This window comes from Triplophysa rosa, linkage group LG24 (genome assembly GCF_024868665.1).
Source record: "Triplophysa rosa linkage group LG24, Trosa_1v2, whole genome shotgun sequence".
NCBI classification, from domain to species: Eukaryota; Metazoa; Chordata; class Actinopteri; order Cypriniformes; family Nemacheilidae; genus Triplophysa; species Triplophysa rosa.
Genome location: NC_079913.1, coordinates 12,947,143 through 12,963,115, shown reverse-complemented (window position 1 = coordinate 12,963,115; position 15,973 = coordinate 12,947,143). Strand labels below are relative to the sequence as shown.

The 15,973-nt window shown below is 37.9% G+C and overlaps 1 protein-coding gene across 2 annotated transcripts in view; it reads left to right on the top strand.

Annotated features, from left to right (window-relative positions):
- Positions 1 to 12,785, top strand: part of taf3 (TAF3 RNA polymerase II, TATA box binding protein (TBP)-associated facto) — a 50,610-nt gene extending 37,825 nt beyond the window's left edge. For both annotated transcript variants that reach the window (XM_057323491.1, XM_057323492.1), the window contains 4 exons: positions 8,789 to 8,868; positions 10,986 to 11,241; positions 11,464 to 11,570; positions 12,239 to 12,785. In XM_057323491.1, the coding sequence (XP_057179474.1) occupies positions 8,789 to 8,868; positions 10,986 to 11,241; positions 11,464 to 11,570; positions 12,239 to 12,353 (558 nt within the window). In that variant the 3' untranslated portion in view covers positions 12,354 to 12,785. The remainder of the gene's footprint in view (positions 1 to 8,788; positions 8,869 to 10,985; positions 11,242 to 11,463; positions 11,571 to 12,238) is intronic.
- Positions 12,786 to 15,973: the final 3,188 nt, after the last annotated feature.

The window sequence follows — 15,973 nt, the reverse complement described above, 5'->3', positions numbered from 1 at the left end:
GTGTGTGTGTGTGTGTGTGTGTGTGTGTGTGTGTGTGTGTGTGTGTGTGTGTGTGTGTGTGTGTGTGTGTGTGTGTGTGTGTGTGTGTGTGTGTGTGTGTGTGTGTGTGTGTCACTGTCGTTGTGTCCCTGTGTGTGTGTGTGTGTGTACATTTGAGATCAGAGGTAGATTGCTGAGCTACATTTACATTTCCGTCTTTTCCGGTCGATTTGTCCCTGGAATCCTGTTCCTTGTGTGGAGCCCCCATACAGACACACACACAATGGACTATCAATCTGTGTGCAAATCAAACAAGGGATAATACACCTCAAAGCCTCTGTTTACCCAATTCATACCCCCATTTTAAAGTGTGTACGTGTCTGCGAAAAGAGCTTGAACGAAAGAACGTGTTAGTTCTTCTGTATCAAACTCGTTCTCCAATCGCCTTTCACCATCCAACGCCGATGATAATGTATGTATACCACATCAGAGCAGCTTGAATTGATTTGGGCTGCCGCGGAATTCCATTTTTCCCGCTTTTCTGTCTCTTTTCCTTTCGCTACCTGAATCCCTGACCCCGGCACTCTTTTTGTCGTTCTCTCTGTCTCCCGCTGCCACTGGGAGATGGGATTGAGAAAGCGATTTCTCTCGTTCTCCACCTGCTTAAATCTTTCCATCACTTAAATTTTCTGCAAGGCTGCTTTGCCGCCACCCCGAAGAAAAGAAAAAAGACAAGAGATTGAGAGGAAGGGAAAACGAAGAGGTAGAGTCGAGGGGGCGGAGAGCCGAGGGGGGGTTATCAGTCATTGGCCTGAGGTATGTGTGCAAGGGACTTAAATCCCTAGAGATTAGCAGAAAAATGCCGTCGGTAGCAGTAAGGGGCTTTACACCACTGGTTGTATTAGTTCAGGTGAAAAGAGTATTGCGTTTACATAAAACCGGACAAATCCAGCCACAATGCCAATGCTGTAGGACCACAATGCAATCTGCTATCTCTGGACCTTAACCACAACATCCTGTTCCCTGAGAACTGCCTCAGAAGTACTGCAGCCAAACATGGAATTACAGAAATTGAGAGAGAAAGGAGATAGGGACAACTCAAACTCAATGATAGTGTAAGAGAAAAAAATGCGTCATATTTGTTTAATGGATATTATGACCAGATATGGATAGTATATGTAAGGTCTTACTGCTCACTAAGTTTTCAATTACTTTTTTTTTGAATATGTAGTGGTTTGGTCATCTGTCATACTGTATTTCCTTTTTGCTATTGGTTTCAACAGATCTGATTTCGGCTCATTCATTTAAATGATTTTGAGACAATATGAAAAATGAAAATACTTTGAATAATGTTGGTGACCGAACAAGGGCAGTACCCATTCACTTACATTGTATGGACACAAAGTCAATGGGTACCACCATATACTGTGTATATATGTATATATGTTGCCTCATGGGGACCAGGGTTTGAATGTAAAAAAGAAAGCCGAAACATTGGGAGGAACAATAAAGAGACCCAATGGTATGAGCCCTCTATTAAGAATTTTCTCAATAAAAGTGTCCTGTGGAATTTTGATTCAACCTCTTCACTCGTTCTAATCTCCGCCCAAAAGCACCGACTCTTTGCTTAACAGCACAAAGAGGACCTTTGTAGTATATTAAATTGTATTGTGTTAGACAGTATTACATACTCGTACAATTTCAAGAGTTCTCGCTATCGACGCTTTAGCTCATAGCACTTTTAAACAGCAAGGTCATTTTCCGTGCCGTGCTAGGTTTACAATGCTTTACATCCATTTAGTAGCTGATTAATCAATTTGCGCAGTGCCGCAGCCGTCTGCGGCGGTGTGGGCGTGCGATGTGCGTTTGAATGAGCCGGACAAATCGCGATAGGAGCAGGTTAAGTAGGACGGGGCACTTTTGGGGAGAAAGACATTGCTCCCACCTCCTCAACCACTTAAAGACTAATTAACATAAGCAGATAGTACTATCTCGTCCTGCCATTGTGGGTCACCCTGAATGTGTGCACACGTTCGCTTACACATATGCACATACACACACATGCGCAGGCCTTATCGTCAAGACACACAACCTTAGCTCCATCCTTAGGGAGGAGGAGAGGAGTGTACTTGCTTAAGCGTTGGACGTCATTTCCCTGTGGTCACTCTGAAGTTAGTAAATAAGTTCCCTTCTTGCATGTTTCAAGTGGGAGGTCGCAGCTACTTGTATTTAACCTAAAACTTTTAATAGCAGCTTCCTGAAATCAGTGTCATACGATGTAGGGATGCGACAAGTTTGGTCAATAATTGTGATATGAATAATGATATTAATAAGCATGATTATCGATGCACTAATATCGTGAATACTTCAGTGCATCAGTGTCTGCTTCACCCTCAACATTGTTTGTGGTGGTTTTACACCTAAATGAACAAAATAAAAGATATATATTTAAAAACCAATAGACATTGCGAGAGTATCGTCATTGTGAATTCTTTGGGCCGAGAAAATCTGATATTGTGACAGCCTTAAAGAGTAGCTCCGGCCAAAAATGAAAATTCTGCAATTAATTACTAATTACTAAAAAAGTTAGTAGTTTAACATCTGTATGACCTCCATTTTTCCCAAAAACGCAAATTAAGGTAGTTTTGGAAGCTTTCTGACTCCTCAGGTTGCAACGCAACCAAACACACGAGCTACATGACAGTGCATCCTGTGTCAGCATTGCTCGACGCGTGCGCGTTCTAACCACACAGGCTCTACATCAGAACGCGCATGCGTCGAGCGATGCTGACACCGGATGCACTATCGTGTGGCTCTCGGGAACGCGCGCTGGAAACTAACACTCTAATCAGGAAGTTTTTTAATATAGTTGTTAGTTTTGTTTGTTTGCGCACAAAAAGTATCCTCGTCGCATTATATTAATTTATACTGAACCACAGGAGTCACGTGAACAATTTTTACGATTTCTTTAGGCACTTTCAGCACTTTGAAGATTGGTTGCGTTGAAATCTAAAGAGGAGTCAGAAAGCTACCAAAACTACCTTAATTTGCGTTTTTGGGAAAAATGGAGGTCCTACAGATGTTAAACTACTTGAAGGTTAGTAATTAATGGCAGAATTTTCATTTTTGGCCGGAGTTACCCTTTAATACCAAGCAGTGTTTCCAAATTTCTGTTTCATACTAAAAGAACCCACATAATTGGTCCTAACAGCATACTTAATCAAATACTATTACAGATTTTGGGTCAGTTTACTACACAGGGCAAAATAGCGCGAGAGCGCAGTAAAAAAACACAAATGAGAGTGAAAATAAATTTCCGCAGGTGATTTACCAACAAGGCGCACATTAAAAAACAAGCGTAGTGTCTAATTCCCATAATGACCAACTCACTCTACTAAGAGCAGCGCACATTAGCGCGTTAAATAAAGCCGTAAATACCAGTGGAATGGCTAACGCAAACCTTAGTAAATCGCGTTGCGTGATTTTTATGGGATAATGTACAGGCAGCCGGTTGTTATTGCAGAAATAAGCCCCGACAGTGTGATCAGACTTGTATCACACTCAAGGGGCTTATTTCGCGATAACAGTCGGCTGCTTGTACATTATCCCGCTTATTACACGGCTACTTGCCACATGAGAAAAAAACTGGACATGAAGTGTGAATTTGAAATATTTTATTAGCTCATTTTTACCGAATGCAGACCTTCCGCGAGGAAAAGCCGCTTACTTTCGTTTTTAAGGTAATAAAATGTCACGAACAGGCCATTTTATTTGTCAAAAAACCTGTCAAAATGATTTGTTGCATCCAGGTTACCGTGTGTTATTAGTTTTGAGAGGTTGTTATCTAGGAATAACGAACCTGCAGATGTTGCGACTGGCCAATCAGAATCAAGCATTCCAACGAGCCGTGTAATAAGTAAAGGATAATCTACAGGTTTATTTTGTGATAACAGCCGGCTGCTTGTACATTATCCTGCTTATTACATTGGCCAGAAAACTCCTACAAATGCATATGCAATAAGGTCAGTCACAAAAACAGCACCCAGTTTCCACGCCTTTTCGGCACTAATTTTCACTGCATGTCTTTAGTAAATACCGACAGTAGTTGTTTTATGCCAAAAGAGGCGTTAAAGTAATTTGTTAATGATGCCCCAGAACTGTCTGTTGCTAACTTTCCTTCAAATATCTTTCTTTGTGTTTAACTAAACAAAGAAATGTAAACAGGTTTGGAACAACTTGAGGGCAAGGAATTCATGACAGAATTTTCATTTTGGGGTGAACTATCCCTTTAAAAGAAACAATACAATATTGGCTGTTTATCGATCTTACGATCGATAACAGGAAATGTTTGGTACCATGTGAAACAAGGGTTTTGCCGTTTCTCTCAGTAGAGTTTTCCATAGATTAATACGGCGATCTAAAGTTCATTGTGCCGAGTCCAGTGTTAACTCAAGAGCTCCTCTAATCAACTGAAGTACAAACTGCTGATCAATCTTTCATGCCAGTTTAGAGTTGCAGGCCTTGTATAGCCCCAGTATAGTGTAACCCGCATATAGGAGCAATCGGGGCTGGCGATTCATGCCCGAGCACGTATCTCTAGAAGAAACGTGCGATCGTCACGGTTATAATATTTCATAAAACCCATCCATTTGAGACGATGGCATCTGAAAGCAAATCGCAGAATGAGAATTGCGAGCGCAGGCATACCTCCAGACGATTTTTTTTGTTTGTTTTTGGCATCGCATGGCAGGTTCATGCATATATGCTAATGCAGTGGCTAACGCGTCTTCTCACACTGCTATTCTCTCCAAATGATGCAACCTGCCAGCCATCTCCTCAATTCTGCTGATGTTCACGTTGTTCTTTTTACGTAGAAGAAAGCATGCGGAAAACAGAGAGAAGAGAGGATGGGGTGGGTAGAGAAAGAGCGAGACACAGGGAGGAGTCTCTCCAAATCCACAAAGGTTTTGTAATGAATGCACGCTGCAACAATAAAAACAAAAACATTAAAGGGAGAAAAGACATGTTTCTGTGTTAAACAATTAGTGCAGCGGCATTATGGGGGATCTGGGCACACAAAAGCGCGGCAGCGGCAGGGATTCTCCCCGACGTGAACACAAAGAGCACCTCACTCCAGTTAAGCCTCGGAAAAACCCCCGAGACACACTACACGCCGGTCTCATCCGCCAGCGCCGCACGATCCGTCCCTATGCTATCATCACCTGCATCTCTCATGCGCTTTGTTCTGTTCATCCTCCCATTTTGCAGTTTTTACCTTTCAACAACGGACTGTCTGTACCCGTGTTCCATTCCTCATGGGCTCTGACTGGCCTCACTGATGACAGCATCAGAGGTGTGAAAGGGTGTGTATGTGTGTGTATAGAGGGCTTTTCGGCAAGGCTGAACTGGAGCGTGCGTTTTAGGTGAGGTTACGTGACCTTTGTCTTGTTAGTTGCAGATTTGTACTTTAATAGCTGATTTTAGATTTATGGCCACATGCACGCTTTGCTTTGGGAGTGATGGCCATTTTTTGTAGGTGGGAATTCCCTCAAGTTGATATTCAGCTTATGTTTATAATAAAGAAGACACTCTTATTATCTTAAACTTGCAATTTTTCTGTGTATGCAACTGTATGCAAGAAACTCTTTATTTAGAGTTTTATTTGATGCTAACTATTTTTGACCAGTGTGATATGAGCAGTCGAACACTTACATGGAAAGAAAATGTGAAGTCTTTCAAAAAATGCTAACCACAAAACTTGTTTTATTCCTAAATTAATAAAAAAATGTGTAGCAGTTCATTAAAAAAACTTTTGAGACTTTTTCTGAATGAATCAACAACACATCAACGTTATTATCATTTACTAAAACTAATCTTAAAAAACATTTCTGTTTATTGAAATCAAATAAAATATTGACTGAAAGATTATCTGAAAAACTAATTTAAATTAGAAATGTTGCCTCAGGAATAAAAATTTTGATCTTTTTTTAATTATTTTTAATCATTTAAATATTAAATAAATATAATATAAAAAATAATTTATTTATTTTAATATAATATTAAAAAAATATTTTTAACTTAAAGCCACAATATGGAAGAATTTTGTTATGAAATATCCAAAAATCACTTGCACAGTGTGATATAGTTCATGCAGTTGTGTACTTACATTATCCCAAATGTTCCCAAGAATGTGCAAATCCAGAGAAATTCCTATTTAAAATAATGGCCCGTCCCATGTCTCCCTTTTACAGTATTTGTCGCATATCAGTGACTTAATATCCGGTGCTCCGCACTACCTTCAGTTTTCGGTTGTAAAACTACGGCAACACGCAAATGCGGAAGTGGTTATACAGCATCTTGGACGCAGCTTCTGTTGTTCTGTTATTATGGATCACGATTACTCTTTGGCGAGTAAAGGAAACCCAAAAAAGTGTAAACGTAGGCCAAATGAGGCAAGCAGGCTTATGGACAAACGAAGAAATAAAACATGGATTAATATCCTTTTTAATATTAATAAAAGCGTTTTCTAAATGGAGAGAGCTTCGCGACCAACTTGGACTCGACACAGACTCCGTTCTCGCATGTGTTTTAATAGACAGGTAAGCACATTTTTTTTATTGTACACGAAATACTCATGCACAGATTATTTGAATAGTTATTATGAATGCAGTTACCCTATGAAATACAGTATATGTCACACAAAAATATGTAGCCAATAACGTTACTTGTAAATGCTGTGGGTTCGTTCCAATTTACTTTTTAAACGACGACTGTATGACTGTTTTAAACAGGTAAAACTGTGTAGCATTACGCTACCAAATCAATTGACAGTCCAATATCAGTCGCGGGCAAACGTAGCATGACATTCCACGTTTCTTGCAAGCTAATTCATTACGGTGACATAAAATCAAATTAATTCATTACCTCGTCCGTGAACATGATGGGAGATCTCCATACGCCTCTGGATTGTGAAAACGACATGTCCCATAAGTCCACTCTCCTACATAACGTCATTTAGCTTCGCCTTTTGTTGTTATTTCGAAAGTGCAACATCTAGCGGTCCAAATATTCCATATTGTGGCTTTAAAATAAATAAACCCTAAAACTAAAACACGAAAAAGGCAACATAAAAATTAACAAATAATAAAATAAAAAGTTAATAACAAAACTGCCAAAAAGTTAATTAAAATTATCAACTAAAAACAAAAAATAAATAAAAGCTAATTCAAAATATTAATAAACAGTATTGGGTGTAACTAGTTAATTAGTTACTGTAATTTAATTATTTTCCCTTGAAAAAGTAAAGTAAGTGATTACTCTTAATTTAGGGATTAACTCTGTAATTTAATTACAGTTACTTCTGATGTAATTGAACTAAATACTGTGTAATATATTCAATAGTGAAAATGACATCAAAATTATAAGTCTAATTTTAAAATGTATGCTTTAATGTATCCTTCTCACATTTGTAATACTTTGGTCAGTTAATTATAATAATTTATGTAGTTATTTACTATATATTTGAATGAATTAAATAAGCAGTTTCATGTCTATCCTTGAATCAATTCTAATCAAGGTTGATGCAGGATAGAGAAAGTAATTAGTAATGAGTAATTAAGTGTAATTTGTACAGTAATCTAATTACACTATTGAATATGTAATTAGTAACTAGTAATTCATTACTTTTTCAGAGTAACTTACCCAACACTGTTAATAAAACTACAATAAAACTGAAAACTAAATTATAAAAACTCTGCAACAGATAATGTAAAAGCTCATTTAAACATTATGTACTCTTTTTCTGTATTTTTATTTTCTGCTGTACATTATTTTTACAGACATTTCACATCATTCTGCCTCAAACACAAACAAAACAGAACAGATTTATAACGTTGACCGTTGTATCGTTTATTGCATTAAACAATGATAGGTTGTGTGAATACAATGGTTTGATTCCAAACCAATAGACACCTAATAAAATCAATATCCCATTTTACTCCCAAGAGTAAATATTTTGTGATTTTTAAGGTCCTACTTTGGTTTATGGAGTGTCCATCAACAAGTTTACGTACATACAAGGCGTAAAAACATTTTCTAATAATATGGAGTTATTATTACCTTACTTCATGACTGCCTCTCAAATGATTCGTTCCGCGATTCATCCGTCTAATCCCCTCCTTTCTGTCCGCCTACTCTGATCTGATTGGTCAGATGGTCTATTCTGCTGTGATTGGTCTACCGCATACAGCATCGCAAATGAAAAGTAGGCGGGCATTACACAGAGTGATGCAATCTGACCCGGAACTGAAATTTGAACGGCAGACGACTCGTTCGCGTGATTCAGTCGACTCCTTTTTTCCCAAGCCAATAACTTTATTATTCGTTCACTTTCGGCTTTACAATTTGGCAGACTGCTTACATTCACACACAGCAACATTACACACCGCATGAAATGTCATTTCAAGGACATTGTAATAGTTACTCTGTTATACTTCATAACAACTTAATATGTTGTTACACTGTTTGCATTGTTCAGACAGAAGGGGACTACCTCGGGCCTAACTTGAATTCTTGTAGTACCTTATGAAATAATCACTCTTGGCTACACTTGTCTTTTTCTGCCAAGTTATTATATTTTTATGTTTATACAAGTTTTCCAGATTTTTTTTCTGTTTCCTCTGTGTTAAAATGGATATCCGTCTATTCTATATCGAAGGTTCCCTGTTTGATAGACCGCTGCATTCGAGAAATTCCTAATGCGACGAAGGGCTGATTTAACATATTTCAATTGATTTCTGTTTCTCTACAGGCTGATGTTTCTTCCGCTGTCCCGCCGTCTCCAGTCATACCCCGACTGACCCTCAGAGTGGGCGCTGGACAAGACAAGATGTAAGTACCCCACACGAGCATAGACACGGAGGGTTGAGGGTATCAGACAGCTCTCTGTGTGGTCAGAGTCTGTGAGTCTGTCTACAGGTGTGAGTTTCAGTCTTTGGGTCTTGTGACCAGTCCCAGGCGGCCGTGAGGTCTTTGAGGGGGGCAAACACACACAGACACCCACCCCACATCGCAGCCCCCTCCTGCACACTTCTATCAATAGCGCCAGTGTTCACACCACTTAACCCCCTCATACACACACACACACGGCACATACTACAGGTAAGGCGATTACCGATTCCCGTATGTCTACACGTGACTGATGTCGCGGTAATGACCAGCGTGATTTAGACAGTCTCGAACGTCTGTTCGTGTTTTGACTGGGCTTTTGAATTTCTTCCTCACCTTTTCAGATCCACCTGCATGCAGGACAGGAAATGTTGTGCGTGTTTGTAAAGAAACGCCTTTATTCTCAGGCTGCGCGTCTGATGTGCTCTTGCACCTGTGTCTGTTCTTTAGGAAAAACAAAATCAGCAGCCTTTTTAAGAGGAGAATGCGTTTCTTTTGTGCGCATGTTTGTTTTCCAGTTTACAAAACCCACGACGCTTTAGATGTTGTTTATGTTTTCATTTCTTTTAGGTCGAACGATTTTAGAGATGCATGATGTTTACCGGTTACTATATCAGGGTCGGACAATATTAGTAATTTGTATTTATATCATTGGAACGGTTAATACCGTTTTCTGTGCCTGGTTACGAAAATACTCAACCATTTTTCATCTTTAATACTGTGTAGTATTAGGCCGTGATGCCGTTTCATTTGCAAAATGCGAAATGATAGGTTTGAAGCTTGAAATCCGAAGTGTTTAATGAGACGTTTATTCAAGGGAAAGTGTGTGTTTTTCTATGTTAACATAAGAATTGGAAGTTGAATGAAAGATTTCTTGTGTTATAAGACTACAGTATAAATGTTGCAAGACCTCAACAGAAGCACCTTTGATGCATTTGAAAAGCACAGGTGCACTTTGACCTCACTGAGGTCTCTGGGTCACATCCTGGACAGTGCATACCCCACACATACATCCCATCTCGTTCTAAAAGAGAGTGCTGTGCGTGTGCGCCTGTGTGAGGTGTCGCTCAGATAAAGCATAAATAATGAGTGTCTGTGTGCGTAATTGGAGCTGACCGTTTGACACACCCTTCTCAGGGTCAATACCATAGTAAGCAGCGCTGTCCACTCTCTCTGAGCCTGTCAGTCACCCTGTTACTCAGCAACAGCAGGGTTCAATCAGGATGTCTGGAATCGTTTAAAATGTGACGTGAACGCAACGTGTGAATGTTGTTTAAAAAACAAAGAGAAGAGCTTTCTAATAATGATCATTATAATACTGGTATAAATTGTCCAAAATAATCAAAGTAATTGGAATTATCGGTATTGTAAATAATAATGTGTTGTTTTATTGTCTGTGTTAAAAGTTTCGTTCGATTTTTTAGATTCTTAATTTTTTTTAAATCTGCAGTCGGGAACGTTTGCCTCTCTATTGCCATCTTTGTTTGAAACATAAAATTGCAGGTTCCTTGTACGCGAGTTGAAGTCGAATGACGTCCAACTGACATTTTCTGCAAAATCGCATCCGACAGCTCAAATGTTATATTATTATTATAAGCTTAACGTTGTGGTGATGTGACCGTTTTAAAAACTCAATGATTACGTACTTGATGGATAACTTTATTACTACTTTTAACCAAAAAAATGAAATTACGTATTGCAGCTTGAAAACTGGAATATTCGGATTGTGGTTTATTCTGACTGTAAATTTTCTGAAAATAAAAGCAAATATTACCCTTTTGCAGTGTGTGCTTTGACTTTTTACTTAGTGTTTACTCATTTTTAACAGCAAAAAATAGGACCGTGAGGATTGACAGAGGATGATGAAACAAAAATTACTTGTTGAAAAATAGGAAGACATCATTTCAATTATAAAATGACCCAAAATGCAATATTTTTGCAGTCATATCTGTATACTCAACAACCAGCGGTATAGGAAAATCATGCATTATGTAACTCTTCCATGTGTGTTTTTATCGCTCTCTCTCTCTCTCTCTCTCTCTTGACTCTGTCCTCTCCAGTGTGATCAGCAAGGTGGTCCCAGATTCAGAACCCACCCCTCCGCCGCCACGGACCCCGATGGCCAAGTCCGGTCCGGGGGCTAGGATGCGTTCCCCTCCGGCTCCCCCTCCGCCTGCCCCCGCTCCTGTGGTGCCCCCACCTCGTCCTCCCACTGTCCTGCCTCTTCCAACCCCACCCACCCCCATTCAGCCATCACCCAGCCAAGCCAAAGCACGTGGATGCAGCGTTGTCACGGAGACCGTCAGTGCATACGTGGTTAGTCTCATATACACACATGCAGACAAACTTTAAAAAGTTGTATTAGTCACAATAAAAAAAGCTTTTGCAGAGTTTATCAGAGGTGTGCAGACATTTCATTACAGCTTAAATCTGTGGTATAACATTATTTATTAACTATATAAACTATATAAAGATGTTTTCATTTTGTGCTATGCTAGATGTAAGAGTGTATTTGAGTTACGTGTTTGTTCAACGTAGATTCGGGATGAGTGGGGTAATCAAATTTGGATCTGTCCGGGATGCAACAAACCTGATGATGGCAGTCCCATGATCGGCTGTGATGAGTGTGACGACTGGTATCATTGGTACAAAAAGCTTTGTTTACTCATGTTTTACACCATCCATTTAAGTCCACATGAACTTAGTGATAGTTCACCCAAAAATAAAAATTCTGTCATCATTTACTCACCCTCTTGTTATTTTAATCCTGTACGGCTTTCTTTCTTCCGCAAAACACAAAAGAAGATATTTAGAAAAATGTTGTTAACAGGACCCCATTTACTTGCATTGGTTTTGTGTCCACACAATAGAAGTGAATGGGTTCGGTTACCAACTTTCTTCAAAATATCTTCTATTGTGTTCTGCAGAAGAAAGAAAGTCATACACGTTTGAAATGACAAGAAGGTGAGCAAATGATGACAGAATTTTCATTTTTGGATGAACTATCACTTTAACTTCTTGGTTTAATCTATTTTGAATGAATTAAGTCATAAGAATAGGGTGTTTCATCTAAAATAAGTCGGATGGTTGGAGGGGTTTGAGATGAGAGATTAAGAAGACAAGCATTTGTTTTATTAAATAATGTGCTTTTATTAATCATTTAAAATAAGATTGTTAACATAAAATAAATAATATTACTTTCAGATTCATGTTCAAGTCACACAGATGCAATTGTTTTTATTCATTTTATTCACACTTGGCACAAAAGGTGCTAGATGATATACTCTAAAAGCGATCCGTCTCTATCTTTCAGGCCCTGTGTGGGTCTCGTAGCGGCCCCTCCAGAGGACCAGTCCTGGTTCTGTGTGAAATGCGCTGGCAAGAAGAAAGACAAGAAGACAAAAAAGAGGAAACGCAAAGCGCACTGACCCACATTTCTTTTTTCTCTCGTCTCCATGTTCACCTGTTCTCGCCTTAAATCGTTTCCAAGTTCTTTTCGTTTTTGGTTCACCCAACCCTTGTTTTAACTAGGTTAACTTAAGTCAGCGTCCGGTATCATAATGTATTTTTTTAAATGAAACTTTCAAATGTGTATATGTTACTTTTTTATGTGGGGAATCGTACAGTATGTCTATATCATCTTTGCACCGAGCTCATGGTTAAGTAGATGTGTGTGTTGAAATGAACCTCTCAGTTCACCCTCATTAAAGTTTGTTCAATGTACATGCCGATTCATCAGGACTACATAAAAATTTCTGTACTATAATCTGCCTTTTTAATATCGTCGTTCTGATTGATTTCTGATTGCTGCGGTTTCATTTTATTATGAATTTAATTAAAAGTTGCTTTTTCACATCTTATTGTTTTGTTGTTTTGCCGTTTGTTTGTGCGGATGGGAGGTTACAGGTAAGTTCTTCAAACTCTGAACAATTTTTGAAAAATGTAGATCAAGGATTTCGATAATAATGCATGATGAAAAGAGTAATAAATAGAGTAATTCATTCTAAATATGCTCTGCCAATGACATTTAAATTGATTTTGGCATTTTTCTTAGATTGACTGTCAGAAAAAGGACAAAAGGGATAGTTCACCCAAAAATGAAAATCCTGTCAACATTTACTTACCGTCAAGTTGTTCCAAACCTGTATAAATGTATTTGTTCTGCTGAACACAAAGGAAGATATTAGGAAGAATGTTAGCAACCAAACAGATCTCATCCCCCATTTACTCTAGTATTTATTTTCCCTATTATGGCAGTAAATTGGGGATGAGATCTGTTCGGTTACTGACATTCTTCCAAATATCTTCCTTTGTGTTCAGCAGAACAAAGACATTTATTCAGAGTTTTAAATGTCAGAATTTTCATTTTTGGGTGAACTATCCCTTTATTGTCACTTGAGGTGGTAAGCATTCCTTTTTGTACCTTTACTAAATACGAAACAAATGTTCTACCTTTTAGTTTCATTAATGAACATTGTGTCCTTCGTGTACAATTATGTACTCTAAAAGGGTACATTGTATGTTTTTTTACCTGTAGAGATACAAAAAGGAAGCCTTAAGGGTATCACCTCAGCAACAATAAAACGTACAGTTTGTACCTTTGTTTAATTATTATTTTTTTGAATAAAAAGATAAACAGAGACAAAAGTAATTTACCTGTACAGATCAGATTTTGAAACATATATGCCTATAGTAAATTAATCCCCGAATTCCCTCAACTTTAAGTGTAATTTAACATTTATACTCTCAACGATTGTCATTATTTATTGTCATAACCTAATACACTGACCCTGGTATGTTTTTGTACACTGTTCGAGCAAAACATTTTACAAAACGTTTTTAGGTTTTAAATAATAAAACGATACTCCTTAAGATCAAAAACGCACATTCTCTGGTTGATAAACGTTAGTACAATTAATAACCATAATTAATGTGATGAGCAGTCTGAAATTCTTAGGAACTGAATTTATACATTCACTACAAATTACATTGAGACCAGTTGGTTAAAAGTAATTAGAAGTGAAAAGTGGTTGACATGTTTGGTAATTTCTTATGTAACCAACACAGTCTCATGGCAACACTAGAAAATGCTGGGTTATTTTTAACCCATGGTTGGGTCAAAAGGGGACGAACCCAAACATTGGGTTATCAATTAACCCATGCTGGGTTTTGTCAGCACATAGTTGGGAAAAATATTGCATTAATAACTAATATAGACTTTTTTGGGTAGATGTGTTCATCACTCCTTGACCCAAATATGGGTGGACAATAACCCAGCATTTTTAGATTGTACCATTTTAAGAAAATGAGTGGCTAATTCGCATTTGTATGACCACATTTGTATGATCTGCTTTTACTCCAGTGATAGTGAGTTTTTAGTGGTGGACCTTCCTTCTTGTCATGCACTTTTCTATGATTCAGATCAACCTAATTCATGCAAAATCTCCACCTCTTAGTTTTTTTTACAGTGAAATCTAGTTTTGATGATATATTGATATTCATACATATTTAAGAGTGGCTTAGGTGTATTTTGGTGGACCTTAGATTTTGCTCAATGGATTAATTAAATTTAATAAACTAGTATATAGGTCTGAAAAATTGTTTAAAACAAACCTTTTCACTGTAAAAAAATCGCATAAAAAGGGTAACATTCCGGAAGCTGAGAGGTCAGAAAAATACCATAAAATATTTTTTTTGTAAAGTAAAATTACAATTTGTAGTTTGATTCTGTAATTTAACAACTTTGTACTGTATTTCAAAAATATGTGTATAACAAAACAGTAAAATTCCATAAAATTAGTTTTTTAGTGTACTTTTTTACATACTTTACATACATTAAGTGCATCACATCTTTACATACGAAGGGTTCCACAGGGGTAGTCTTATCTATACTAGAATAAAAATCTGTTTGAGTCTTTGACAATATGGTTTCGTAGCTTCATTACGGCAGCTTTGAAGTGTTCGACCTGATTGCAGACTCTATGCCAACTGAACTCATTTAAAATCTCCTCAAATGTCCCCCCACTACCTGTCGTTTCTGCTAATTCCACAGATACGGCTGACTAAATGAGCCTTTACCGTAGCTAGATCATTTCTTTATGTTAACGCTTATCACAAAAAAACGGAGCCCTTATTGTTGCATTGTTGTTCGTTTCAAAGCAGAACTAACTGTTGCGCTCCAGCAGGGAGCAGTTAGCAGAGGACTGAACGGTGATAAGGAATGTGTTCCACATGCAGTCTGCTTTTCCGGAGCTGCTTGTGAATATCTGTAACGATAGCTGTGGACAACGTGGGGCTTATATCACCAAAATTTGCGAGGTTTACGTGCCTTAGATGTAGTAGCAGGGCTTTGAGGTCAAAGGCATGAGCTGAACTTTTGTGATGTGGCTAACATTGTGGATTTGAGCAAAAAGTTGTTTTAAAAAGGATATATAACCCTTTGAGTCTTGTGACGGTATGATCATGTGACCTGTACGATTCAATGGCACCTTCATTTGCTATTGTCATCAGGCATTAAGAAAGCTCACCTGCTGTGACCAAAAGCCTTGCCGTATTACCAGTGAAATAAATTTCATCTCATTTTGTGATGTATCTCATCCCAGTTTTACAATGTGTAATCTAATTTATGTTTTTGTCAGTTTCGTTTTTATGAGGCCTACACGCATCAGTTTTGTTTTTGCTCTCTTCCTAAAATGTGGTTGTTTTCTCTGTTCTGTCACAAACTCAAGGACATTCAGTATATTTTAACCATATCAGAATATTGCTAAATATGGCTTAATCTAACTTTTGATGAACATTTTTGCAATTGCTTTCGTTTAACTGGTGTCAAGAGAAATTGTATGGGTGTATGAAGTCTAAGTTCATAAAGTGTCTTGACAACATGAGGTCAAGTTCACCACTTGACTAATGTTTGACAAACAGAAAGCATTCAACTAAAGTTTGTTTTTATTTTGGGTTGTTTTATTTTGAAAACCGAACAAACTTGTTTATGTTTTGCTTGAGCCTTTAAATCACTTTTTAAATGCTATTTGTGTTGCTGTTTTGTAAC